We start from the raw sequence: 14044 nt of genomic DNA on the forward strand, positions 1-14044 counted from the left end.
TGAAGACACTGTAATAGCCTAAGTTTTATGCCACTTCTTGGAGAGTCTTTCCTTAAATTGTCTCCCAAGTAAACATGAATTATACATATGAATAAACTTAATTTTCTTTTGAGAACATGTCTTTTGTTACACGAATCCCAGCCAAGAATTTGGAAAGACTAGAGGGAAAACTTGTTTTCCTCCTCACAGAACTCAAATCAGTATATCCTTTTGAAGGGCAAACTGACCACCAAATTGCAAATATATTCTTCCCTTTGGCTCAACCATCTCACATCTGGAAATCAATACTTACATTTATTTTCCTACATATGAAATGCTGCCTGAAAAGAAATATTAACCACAGCAACTGGCTGCACAGCTCCTGTCCATCAATAAAAGACTAATTTAAAAACTATGGCATACCTATATAATAAAAAACTATGAAACAATAATTTTAAAAAGTTAATAAAGCTATAAGTGTACGCCTTTTAATCCCAGCACTCAGGAGGCAGAGGCAGGTAGATGGCTGAATTCAGGCCAGCCTGAATTTCAAGACAGCCAGGGCTACACAGAGAAACCCTGTCTCAAAAAAAAACAAAACAAAAAATAAATCATGGAAAAGCATTGTGATATTGTCCTCACGAATATATAATTTTTAAAATTTACCAAATTACATACTTAAATTGGAAGCAATCCATTGTATGCAGTCTCCAAAATACACCAGAAAATAAAATCACGAAGTATTCGATGAGAAAATAAGTCCAAGAATCTAAAGCACAATGATGGCATAAAAATACAGTGCTGAACACGTACCTCCAGTGTGTGTGTGTGTGTGTGTGTGTGTGTGTGTGTGTGTGTGTGTGTGTGTGTGTGTGTGTGTGTGTGTGTGTGTGTGTGTGTGAGAGAGAGAGAGAGAGAGAGAGAGAGAGATTCCAGAGTATGTGTGTGTTGTTATCTTCTGTTGTAAAGAGCAAATAATTATTCACAATTTTTGTATATTTGGACCAGTAAAATTCAAGGATAAACCAGAAACTAAGAAAAGTAGCTGGTCAGAGAAGACTCCATCAGTTGAGGACTGAGATGGATCTTCCCCATTATTTTCTTGTGCTAATTTTGAATAATTAGAATGTATTACCTATCTTAAAATATTTTAAATATCTAAAGCATATATATTAAAAAAGCATACTATCTATGGAATATCTCAGTGTAAAACCTGAGATACCTTTCAACTCTCAGAAAAGTATGAGGTTTTTATGGCTTACGAAAACTATATAATAAAAGAAAAACAGACAATATCTTTAATCACGTGAAATCACTCAAAGTTATATGGAACCTCTAGAAGGATTTCCATTGCAACTGAGAGTGGGTATTATTTCTTGATTCTCTCAAAAGGAAGTTTGCTTTGGGCTCCTATCTTTTTGCTACTGCTGTTGTTGTTAATGTTGTTGTTGTTTTTCAAGCTAGGGTTTCACTGTGAGGCCTAGGCTTTAACTCACAGAGATCTATCTGCCTCTGCTTCCCAAGTGCTGGGATCAAAGGCATGCACCACCAAAGGCCAGCTTGAGCTCCTATCTTAACTCCTAAGTTTGAGTTTTATAGAGTTTCAAATCAGTACTGACTTGAATACAACTGTGACCTACAATTTATGTTATGGCTAATATTTTATAAATGAAGAAACTGCAGCTCAGGGATGCTAACTTGCCTAATACAATATTTTAAAGATGCCACAAGATAGTGTATACACTAAACCATTGGTGTCACATGCCTATAACCCCAGTACTCAGGACAGGGCAGCAGAGGACTGAGTTTAAGGCCAGCCTAGGTTATAGTCTTTCTCAAAAATAAAAAAATTTAATACACACACACACACACACACACAGATATACATTAAAATGTTAATATATTATATATAACATATAATAATATTATATATAAACATATATGGAATAAACCAAGATCTCCCTAGTTACAGCATTAACAACAGCACCTGTATAATAATTTTGACTACTACATTTTCCTTTATAACTGGAAAAGCTACATCTGACCTGTGGACCCAGATTTTAGTGCACATCAGAATTTCCTGGAATTTTAGAATCAATAAAGCTGACACTGGGCTAAAGAACCTGCATTTCTAACAAGTTCTCTGGGGCTGTGTATCCAGGGATAGCCAAACCAAGTCTTCACCACAAACTGGCCAAACAATTAAGAATTCAATGTCAGTTTGGAAACACATGAACTCTATGTCTCCAAACACTTGAAGCTCCAGAAAGAAACAATCTGTTGGGCACACCCTTTCCAGCCAATTTGACAATGTATGTAGTACTGGACTTCACTCTGCTAACAGAGTGACTAGCATGCATATCAAGGTCAGCATTCCTGCTGCAGATGGAAGTCACTGCCTGGAAGTGGACAATAAACAAAACAAAGAAGCAACGCTTGCCGTCCGCTGCCAACAGACAACATGTTTTTTTTTTCTGAAAGTTAAAAAAGTTACTACTTTCATGTTTCTTGAAAATAGTTTCCCTGACAAAACTAAAGCCAAAATTTTGTTCACCAAAATATTAAAGATGAACAAATTAATTTTAGTACTGAAGAATATAGTCTTCTCTTACTATACTGTACTCTATTCTATAAAAAGACCGCAACTAAAACAAAACAGCAACCAGATTACATGATGCCCCCTAACCCCACGTGCCCCATGTGGGCCGTGTGTGGACAGAAACAATAGTTTTCAAGCTGGTATATACTCTGTGAGTATGGAAACACATAAAGACAATAAACTACAAAGCTTTAGGATATCTTTATCTAAAAATAAAATTAGGATGGGCAGTGATGGTGGCAGATTTTAATCCCAGCACTTGGGAGGCAGAGGTTAAGTAAATCGCTATGAGTTCAAGGCCAGCCTGGTGTACAGAACAAGATACAGGACAGCTAGAGATACACAGAGAAACTTTCTCTCTCTCTCTCTCTCAAAAAAAAAAAAAAAGGTAAAAAAAGGAAGGAAGGAAAGAAGGAAGGAAGGAAGGAAGGAAGAAAAGAAGAAAGAAAGAGAGAGAGAGAAGAAAGAAAGAAAGTCAAGTCAGTCAGTCAGTCAGTCAGTCATCACAAACCAAGTTAAACTTCCACGGGGTGCCAGAAAAGGAAAGGACTGAGTTCGGGATTATTACCAACCACTGACTTCAAGTGTTTTTTCTCTTTGTGTTTAAGAAATATTAACTTTCAGTGGACATCAGATCAACACAAGGGCTTTTATCATTTTTATTGCACATTAACAGTATCTTTCCTATGTACCTAAAGAGAGAAAAAAAATGATGGCAAAACATACACATTCTCTTACTCATTAAATATATGCATTCAGCTATACATTCTAAAGACATTAGTAACTACAATCTGACGGGCATATTCTAATCATAAATTAAGATGGGAAAATGTCCCAAGACAGATGATATACACTGTAATTTAAGCACGTAGGAAGCTCGTAAAGTCAAGCCCTGTTTTAAAAGGCTGTCAGGAGGTATGGGTGTGGGAAGTTGTCAGACGATACTAGTTTACATTTTAAGAACATCTAGTTACTTACAACTGCAAACTCATCTCTGTCCAGCTTTCCATCGTGGTCAATATCACTCAACTCCCAAACCTTAAAAAAAGCAAAGTGGAGAAGATTAATGCTTTTCTACTTTCCGTGCTATTTAGGGACAGGAAGAGAAAGTATATTAACAGAGTAAGAGTGTCTGAGGTGAAGTATCTTAAAAGGAATCTGCACTTTTTGTCTCAAGTGCAATGGGAAGTTGCTAGAAGGTTACTTTAAAGAAAGAAAATTGGAATATTCGAAGTTTAGGAATCTCACACTGACCACACAGTATAGAAAAGGTTGGAAACAATACTAGAAAAGAGCTTTTAAAAATCAGTTTTGACAGACGTGGTGCTGCATTCCTTTAATCCCAGTATTCCGTAGGCAGACGAAGGCAGATCTGAGTTCAAGGCCAGTCTGGTCTACAAAAAATGTTCAAGGGCAGCCTGGGCTACAGAGAGAAACAGTCTCAAAACAACAGGCCACAGTCTGTATTTATGAAGCACCTATGGCCCAGGAGTTACAGTACCACAAGCTTCTCTGGCAATGTGAAGGCACCGTCCTACCATAGCATCTAACATTCTGAGTTTGTAACAAGCCCTGTATTAAGTATATTCCACACATTATCACATTCAGTCATTGGAACCCTATCAACTGAAATGTGCACCCATGTCAAAGACTTGAAAACCAACACAATTCTTCTAAGGACTTTCCCAAAGTCAAGTAACTACGTGGACTGCAGCTGGCATTTGACCCTCTGTGGCCGTTTAAGCAAGGTATTACATAGTTTAAGCAAGGTATTACATAAGAGCTGGGGATGTAAAGAAATTGGTTATGGTTTAAAACATGAAGGAAGAAAGGAGAGAAATTATATTAGAAACAGAACAAAAGTGACAAGCAGTAGGGAGAAAGAAACCCAGATAAAATTAGTGATCAGGGATTTATTTTAGCATTTCTCAAAAGTCTGAATACAACAAAAGAGAAGACAAATAATTACCATATGCAAACTTAAGTTTTTGGTAAAAATCAAAATTTTCTTAACCAAGTAAAAGAATTAAAGTCTTAAAAGTATTTAGGAAAAAGATCTAGATAGGAAAGTAGGACATTCAAGTTAAAGTTTATGATTTCATCAGAAAGAAACTGAAGAACAATGTGGGAAACAGCTAAGAATAAAGGTATGGAATTATAGACGAACACACACAAGTTGAATAAAGAAAAAAGAGTTTCTGAAGACACCAAAATAGAGCTTTAATCTTATAAGCTGAAAAAAGTCATGATTGTGATGGCGGCTGTACAGCAACATGTCATTGTGCCTAACACAGCTGACTGAACACCTGACACACGGGCGGGGGTGGGAGGAGAGGTTGCCATGCAAGCATGAAGGCCTGAGTTCAGTTCCCAGACACACATAAAAAGGCAGGTGTCAGGAGATGGCTCAGCAGATCAATGTGCTTGCTGCTCTTGCAAAGCACCCAGGTTCTATTCCCAGCACCCACATGGTGACTTACAACCATCCATAATGACATTTTCAAGGGTCCAATGGCCTCTTCTGACCTTTATGAGCACCAGACATGCACAAAGTGTACATACATACATACATACATACATACATACATACATACATACATCGATTCAGGCAAAACATACATTCATATACACAAAATAAATCATTAAAAAAAAATGTAGGTGTCTTAGGTGTTGGTAGTGCAGGCCTGTAACCCTAGTACCAGAGTGGCAGAGCTCCAGGATAAGTAAAGAACATGTCTCAAAAACTAAACAAGACAAAGATAAGGTAAGAAAATTTTAAAAACATAAGCGAGGCTTCCATCCAAAATACACACAGAGAAGAAAAACCAAAACAACCCCCAAAAAGACAGAAACTTGACAGTTTAGCAGATAAAGGAACTTGGTGTCAAACCGAACAAATTGAGCCTATCCCCAGGACTCATATGGTAGAAGGAATGAACCGAGTCCCTCAAACTGCCCCCTAATGGGTATGGCATACTGCAGCACATACTCAATACACACACGCTCACACACACAGATATACACACACATACATACACACACACTCACACATACATACATACACACACACACACACACACACACACACAAAATTAATTAAAATGCAATTTTAAAAAGGATGAGGAGAAATAAAGGAGCCCAAGATGTAAAGGTATTAGTGAGATCAAAGAATTAAAGGTTCACATACATCTAGGGAAAAAACCGCAAAGCTTAGTCAGAGAACAACACTTGTGATGTTGTATTCCTTAACACAAGATCCTATACTACACAGCATAAGATAGAAAACACAAAATACATATGGTCTGGGCTGGAGAGATGGCAATTAAGAGCATTCCTGCTCTTCCAGAGGACTTGAATTAATTCTCTGCACCCACATGTTGGTTCACAGCTTTCTGTAACTTCAAATCCAGGGATCCCATACCTGGTCTATATTCTATGGGCATCTGTATTCACACACACACACACACACACACACACACACACACACACACACACACACACACAATTAAAAATAAAAATAAATCTTTTAAAAAATATAAATGGTCCTTAGAACTTGTCAAAATAACAAGATCATTCACATATACATAGAAAGATACAAATAATACTTAATGGATTTACATATATAACTAAATACAACCACTCATATTTTATAGGGAACAATTAAAACTAGAAATACCATGACAATAAATTACATGTTAAAATACAAAAACTTCCATACTGGTACTTTAATAAGATCTGTATATATTATTAGTGATCCTGGTAAGTATAAAATTAGAATATATAATTGCATCTAGTACATACTGTAATCCTAGCACTCATGAGGCTCATGTAAGAGGTTCATGAGTTCTAAGCCAGCCTGAGTTATACATTATGAATTTTCCCAAACAAACAAACTACATTTGAAGTTTGCTATCTTACTCTTCCAAGGATTTCCACAGGTAACTTAGAGTTGAGCAACACTGGTTTCACTTTATCACCAGACAAAAATCCATCCACTGGGCTTAAACTGTCAAAAATTGCATCATATTTGGCTTTATCTTCAGACTACAATATAAAAAAAACAGATGACAAGGTAAAAAATCATGAAAAGAATTTAACTACACATATAAGAATCAAATCCTCAAACAGCAGATAAGATTTAAGGTAACATTTTTTTTAAAACATTCTCATCAAAATATATTAAATAATTTCAAAGTGTCTCTACTAAAGACTAGTTGAACCACTATGTTTCCATTTTCTACTGTCCAATTAGAATCAGAGCATCTCAGAGATGGAATGCTGGGAAGAGCACCTAGTCCCCTCAAACAGACCTACAGCAACAAAGTAACACATCAGCAGTGACACTTTCAGTTCCTGAAAGAAAAGGTTTTTTTACATGTCACAAAATATCTAACAGCTAAAGCACTCCTCAAGATTTTCAATTCCAGTATCTTCCCTACACTATCTGAACATGCACATGAAAGTTCAACGCAGAACAGTGTATTTTGAGGGTAGGGAGAAAGGTATTTCTAAGTAGGAAGCAAAGGAGATGCAAGGAACGTCCTTACCTTTACAGCCCATGGGAGCTCAGCAACTGAGGTCCCACTGGTTAGCAGAGGACTACTGGAGTCATGCTAAGAAATAAAGAGAAAAGGAACTGGTGAAGTCCTCATGCCATAACCAATGAAGAAAATGTGGGTTTTGTGTCTAAATATATTTGTGTAAAATGCTGGATATCAACACTATTTTAATTAGGCCTTCATCTATTGTCCACTGAAATAAAAATGTTTTCATTTTGCCAAATTACTTCACAGTGGAACAACACCTAAAACACATATATAACTGTAGAATTTCTTCTACAACTAAGAGTTGTACTAAAAACAACTAAACCAAATACTAAAAACCATTTCCCCAGTATTGTTTAAGAATAGCAGACTAAGGGGCTGGAGAGATGGCTCAATGGTTAAGAGTGCTGACTATTCTTCCAGAGGCCCTCAGTTCAAATCCCAGCAACCACATGGTGGCTCACAACCATCTGTAATGAGATCTGATGCCCTCTTCTGGTGTGTCTGAAGACAGCTACAGGGTACTCGTATATAATAAATAAATCTTAAAAAAAAAAAAAAAAAAAAAGAAGAGCAGACTAAAAAAAAACAAGCTCGTTTAGCATTTGTAAGTTCCTTGTCATGATACCTATTGGCAGCACACTCAAGTTATACCTTTACATGGCCGAAGAAAGGTGAATACATTTGAAAAATCCCTATAATTATACCTAGGCAACAAATACCTATGACAACCCTTGTAAGTCATGTCTAAACAGAGAAATATACATTCTCAAAACTGGTTAGATTTCTACCTTATTAGTTTATTTTATGTATACGGTTATTTTGTCTGCATGTATGTTTGTGTACCACATGTATGGCCGGTGCCCATGTAGACCAGAAAAGTATGTTGAATCCCCAGTAACTGAAGTTACAGACAGTTGTAAGCCACCATGTGGGTACTAAGAATCAAACCTGAGTCCTCTGGAAGAGAAGCTAGTGCTCTTAACTGTTAAGCCCATCTCTCTAAAATACCAAGTTTAAAAACAGAGGGGTTGATAAAACACTTGCCCAGTAGGTGTAAGGCCCTGGGTTTAACTCTAGCAGCACCAAAATTAAATTTAAAATTAAAACAACAGCCATTAAATTTCTGAAAAACTTTAGAATGCCGATAATAGCTGTATCATATATAATTTCTGAAACAATGATAATCAAAACATTGCAAAAATCAGCACACAGATAAACAGATCAATAATTAAGAACAGGAAACATCAATATGCATATGGAAATTTAGGTCATTGCTGATGTGGCATTTGAAACTGGTATGAAAAAGATTGATTATTCAATACATTGTATTAATTCTATTCAGTAGTTATATTCAGTAGTCATCATAAAAGAATGAATTCGAATCCACTCATACCTCCATTAGGAGTAACAAATATAGAAAAAGAATCAGTTTTAGCTTGACAATTTGTTTACATAACATAATTTTGTTGTGGGGGCAAATAACATAACCCAATAAAATACAAATGGCAAATTGAAGAGTATATTTGCAAATTATATGGATGGAGAGTTAAAAAACCTCTAGAATTCAAGAAGAAAAAAATCACTTCAGAAAAAGTCATAGTCTAAAATTAGACATTCCCATAAGTGGAATATAAACCATTCAGTATTTTAAGAAAAACTAATCAGTCGTAGTGGTGCTGCCTTTAATCCCAGCACTGGGAAGGCAGACAGGTGGATCTCTGAGTTCAAGGCCAGCCTGGTCTACTGAGAGTTCCAAGACCACCAAGGCACAGAGAAACCCTGTCTCAGAAAAAAAGAAAAATTAATCACTCTCACCCATAAGCAAAAAAGACAAATCTTTTTATACTTTACATCCCATTTGCCAGCAAGCTGGCGAGGATCTCTAAGTTTGCTAACAGTGTGCAAGCAAAAGCACCAGGGAGCTGACATGCCGACCATTGCTGGTAAAAGTGAGGTCCTACATGCAGAACGTCTGTTTCTTATGTGCCCCAGGCATGAAACAGCTTTGACCACCAAGCCAGGCATCAGGCTAGGATGAGCAAAGGACTGCCACTGCTCTGCCTGCCTGAGAGAAGAGCACCCACAAACAGGGTCTCTCGGCCACTGCCAGGAGTTACATGCAAAAACCTAAGACAATCACTCTTGAGAGTTCATTTTTACATTTCTGCATATGAAAATGATATAAACAAAATTACTATTCATTGCAGCACTCTCCTTAAAAATCTATCTTTATGCCTATTAGCTGGAGTTTATATAAATCATAGTAAATATAAACAAAAAATGTTATTCAAATACTAAGTAAAGTTTATGTTAACATGTAAGTGTCTCTTAAAAATGTTTGTTTTAAAGGGTATGGAATCAAATACATAAAATGCTACCACTAAAAAGTTGAGAAATGGGTATTTATGTTTTTGTATGCACATATAACTCTGAAAGACATACAGAAAACTAGTAACAGTGGTAATTACTAAGAAATAAAACCAGGTAGCTAAGTGATAGGGATTAAAGTAGAAAAAATTAGAATTTTACTTTTTATTTCAAATCATGTGGTATAATTGTTTTCTGAATGTAGTGTGATCATGTATGTTTCTACAAAGGCCGGAGACTGACTTTAGGTGTTGTCTTGATTAACTCTGCACTTTGTTTCTTGGGCAGGGTCTCTCGTGTGACTCAGCTCACTGATCCCACTATTTACTAACCAGAATGCTTTGGGGAATCCCATCTCATTTGACTTCTGGGATTACAGGCAGGTCACAAAGCCAGCTTTTTATGTGGATTCTATCGATCTGACAGCAGCCCATGCTTACAGACGCAAGCACTCTATGCAGTGAACCATCTCCCCAGCCCTGATCTTTTAATTAATAAATTTTATATATAAAATCATTTCTTACAAATCTTGGTGGAGGAACAGCCAGATTTAGACTACTCAGTGACACTTCCAGTCCATTCTGGGCGCATGCCACAAGCCGTAAAGCAACAAAGAATTCCTGACAAAGAAAAGCATAAATGTTAGAAGCTTTTTCCCAATCTACCTTGTTATAAGCCACTTTATTGTTTGAAAATATGAAATACAAACAAGTCACAATTATTCCACAGTATTATATAGCAACAAATAAAACAGTATATTTGTTTCAAAAACATTTGCTTTAAAATTGAGGAAAAAAGACATGTACAATGATTTTTCTATCATCTATTATCATTAGTTTAAAAAAGTAACATAAAAATATTTAAATATACTACGGTACATGAGAAGTGGAAACTGCACAGAATATTCATGCTTTAAAGAATATGCAATCTCACTAAAAAGTGCTGTCTATTAACTGAGAGACATTTGGGTGGGGGAGCCTAAAGTGAAATAATAAACTAACTGTCACCTCTGGAGTGGGAGCTATAATTTTGAAATTGGATCAGGAGTCCAGGAGGCAATCACTGGTAGTTCAAAAGAACTACATGAAAACAACTGGACAGTATCTAAAATAATTTTAACTGCTTGACTTAAAAATATTCACAAATCTTCGCCCAAATCTTTGCCCATATCCTGCTACTTTAAGTCTCCACTCAAGCATGTGAAGTAAGTAGAGAAATGTAGAGAAGCTGAGTCTGTTTGCAGTCATTCTGAGTGTTCTATTCCAGTAAGATTTTTTTCCAGTTTTTCAACATCCTAGGCCTGTTGCTGATCCAATATTTCACTATTGGTAGCCACATCCCATTCTCACCTATTCCCTTCCTACCTTCTCCTGACCTTGACCTTGCAAGCTCTCTCTTCTACTCAATACTTGCCTCTTGAAATTTTTCAAGAGATTCTCCTTGGGACTGGGAATGTAACTCGATGGTAGACTATTTGTCTCACATACATGACAGACCCTCGGTTTTATCTCCAGTAGAACTCACTCTGTGTGTGTGTGTGTGTCTCTGTCTGTCTGTCTGTCTGTCTGTCTTGCTCTCTTCCTTTCTTACTTTCTCTCTTATTCTCTCTCCTTTTTTTTCTCTTTTACCTAAAAAGTTTCTGTGTAATCAGACTTCAATTCTCACAGCTGAAAACTACTGCCTAAGTCACAAATAACCTCCTAGCTCCTTCATCCTCCTTATAGTCTTAGTAACTCAGGCAAAAATGATGCTTCAAAGCTCGTCTCATCTATGAAGCATCATGAAGCACCCCCACTTCTCTCTCCTTTGACTCCCATGTCTCTTCTGCTGACGTTTTGTTTGTACCACTAAGCTTCCAATGCTGGGATTCTTCAGCTATGCTTAAAGAATCAGATCCATTTCTACAGTATGCATGAGCCCTGAAGTGAAGTAATTCTCCATTAAATTCTAGCTCTGCTATTTATAGCTGCAATGCCTTGAGCAAATTAAATAAAACTCAAATCTGAAAGGAGGACTATCTAATGATATCACTTTGCAATGTATTAGGAGCAATGAAATAAAAACAGTTCTGTAGGAGGAAAGCACTAAGTGTCATTTTGTTATACAAATTCTCAATGTTGGTTTCTTTTCTTTCTTTCATAGGATAATTCAAACAGTATTACCTTTGGGCTGGGGATATGGCTCAGTGGATAAAGTGCTTGCCATGCAAGAGTGAGGACTGAAGTTCAGATCTCTAGACCACACATAAAGCTGCATGTATCAGTACACATTTGTAATCCCAGCATGCTATGGCTAGATCGGAGGTGGAGAAGGGAATCTGCAGAACCTTACGGGCTAGCTAGCCTGGCATGTGCAGCTGAAAACTACAAAGAAATCCTCCTCAATCAAAGTTGAGAGTGAAGACTAACACCAGAGAGGTTGTCCTCTGATCTCCATGTGCACCAGGGCGTAAGTAGATCTGTACTCAGACACACACACACACACATATATATATATACACACACATATACACACTAAATACACACCTTTTTAAAAACTTATACCTTTGCTATAGTTTGGATCTTAAATGTCTCCTGATATGCCAAGCTCATATGCTAAAGGCATGCTCTTGGGTGGTGTTACCAACAGGTGAAAAAACTTTTAGAGGGAGGACCTATGTAGGTCACCAGCAATGGGGTGAGCAAGCTTTTATTCACCATGCCTTTCTGCTTTGATGTTTTGCTTTGTCACAAACGCAAAAACAATGCAGCCAAATAATTGTGGACTGGAACTTTAATTAACTGTGGCTCAACACAAATAGTTCTTCAAAATGCCAAAATAAAACACTATGCCTTCAATGTAAACTCAAACTTCAAGGGCAGACTCATACATCTAGCAACCTGGATATCACAAAGACACTCAAACTCGTCCAATGTCCAGGACTACAAGCAGTTTTTATATTACAAACTCCTAAAAGGAGCTATATCTGTCACTGTCACCTCTGCATTTATAAAGCGTGGCTCTTAACAAATACTTGCTGTCTGAGTTGGTGATACCTGAGTGGCACTGTCCTCAGTGCCTTAAACTGGCCCTTCTTCCCAGAACCTTCAATAAGCACAACTATAATATAGTCCTGAAATCCTGGGTGTTCTTGAGGCTAGAGAGAGGACATGGGCTCAATTCCTGGCACCCACATGGCAGTTTGCAATTGTCTATAATTCCAGTTCCACGGAATCCAATGCCCTATCCCCTGCAGGCACCAGGCACACATGTGATACAAGGACATGCACATATGTGCAAGTAAAACAACCATACACATAGTATACTTTTCCTATAAATGAGGCTGGGTATTTTGACTCTATCATCTAATTATTATTCTCATTCTTTTTCTGGTTTGACCCTGCTTTAGCTATTTTCATAGGGAAAATGAGCTTTACACAGTTGGTGCTAAGCAAGAGTATCAGGACATAGTAAATTTTCAACAAGCCGAACATAAAGTACATCTACATGGTATTCAGTATCTGTGGCTATAACCTTTCATATATTCATAGACTAGAGGGTAGTTCCATCTTGTAAACTACCTTTTGGTTTACACATAAAAAGTAAAACAAGAATTCAGGTTTGATTACCTCCAAAGACTCCTTTCAAAGGTCTGGGCTGAACACCTACTTATAAAACCAATGTTTACTTATGATCTCATATATTCAAGAAATTTAATTAATAAAATACAAAAAACAAAGTCTCCCTGTAGGATAGATGATACATATTAATATATACATATTTATATATGATATATAACATATACCTATTAATAGATATCTATATATTGATATACAAATATATAACATTTTATATAATATGTAACATATATAATATACATAGATATATGCTTCAAAAACCAATGTCGGGGTTGGGGATTTAGCTCAGTGGTAGAGCGCTTGCCTAGCAAGCACAAGGCTCTGTTCGGGCCTCAGCTCCGAAAAAAAAAAAAAAAAAAAAAAAACAATGTCACCAAGTTTTAGAAATCAGTCATTAGATATACTTTCAATGATGGGACACATGATCTTGAAAAGCAAATTTTGGGCTTAAAAGAAAAAAAAACGGCTACTTTTTCTTTCAAATTAGCCAAAAAAAAAAAAAAAAAAAAAAAAATTTCACATGAATCTTTCAATCTTACTTGTTTGTTCAGGACACCTTTGCCATCTGTGTCAGCTAAATCCCAAATCTGAAATTTAAGAGAAAAACAGAATCAATCTTTATATATGTATGTGTGTGTATGTATATATATATATATATATATATATATTAACAAAAATCATTTAAAAGATAAATCAAGTTCCTGTCATTTATAACTTTATGGCCTATATAAACAGATCCAAGAATCATTAAAAATTATTCAGTGCAACTCTTTCAAAGACATGAAGGCCTAGGTTAGATGATCTGTCTTAAGAACATTAAAGGAATAAGGGAAAAATTAAACCCAAGTTCCAACTTTTAGTCAAATGCCCTTTCACCAGCCCAGGGCTTAACTTTGAATCAAATGCTGTCTACTGAAACACACTACCCTGATTTT

At 36.4% G+C, this 14044-nt stretch overlaps 1 protein-coding gene across 1 annotated transcript in view; it reads right to left on the bottom strand.

Annotated features, from left to right (window-relative positions):
* The window catches only part of Eps15 (epidermal growth factor receptor pathway substrate 15), a 99837-nt gene that overhangs the window by 60965 nt on the left and 24828 nt on the right, over positions 1-14044 (bottom strand). The window contains exons 4-8 of the mRNA XM_032900408.1: positions 13649-13696; positions 10017-10112; positions 7126-7191; positions 6497-6622; positions 3557-3616 (exon numbers count right to left, since the gene is read on the bottom strand). Of these exons, the coding sequence (XP_032756299.1) occupies positions 3557-3616; positions 6497-6622; positions 7126-7191; positions 10017-10112; positions 13649-13696 (396 nt within the window). The remainder of the gene's footprint in view (positions 1-3556; positions 3617-6496; positions 6623-7125; positions 7192-10016; positions 10113-13648; positions 13697-14044) is intronic.

The sequence above is a fragment of the Rattus rattus genome, chromosome 1, assembly GCF_011064425.1.
Source record: "Rattus rattus isolate New Zealand chromosome 1, Rrattus_CSIRO_v1, whole genome shotgun sequence".
In the NCBI taxonomy this organism is placed as follows: Eukaryota; Metazoa; Chordata; class Mammalia; order Rodentia; family Muridae; genus Rattus; species Rattus rattus.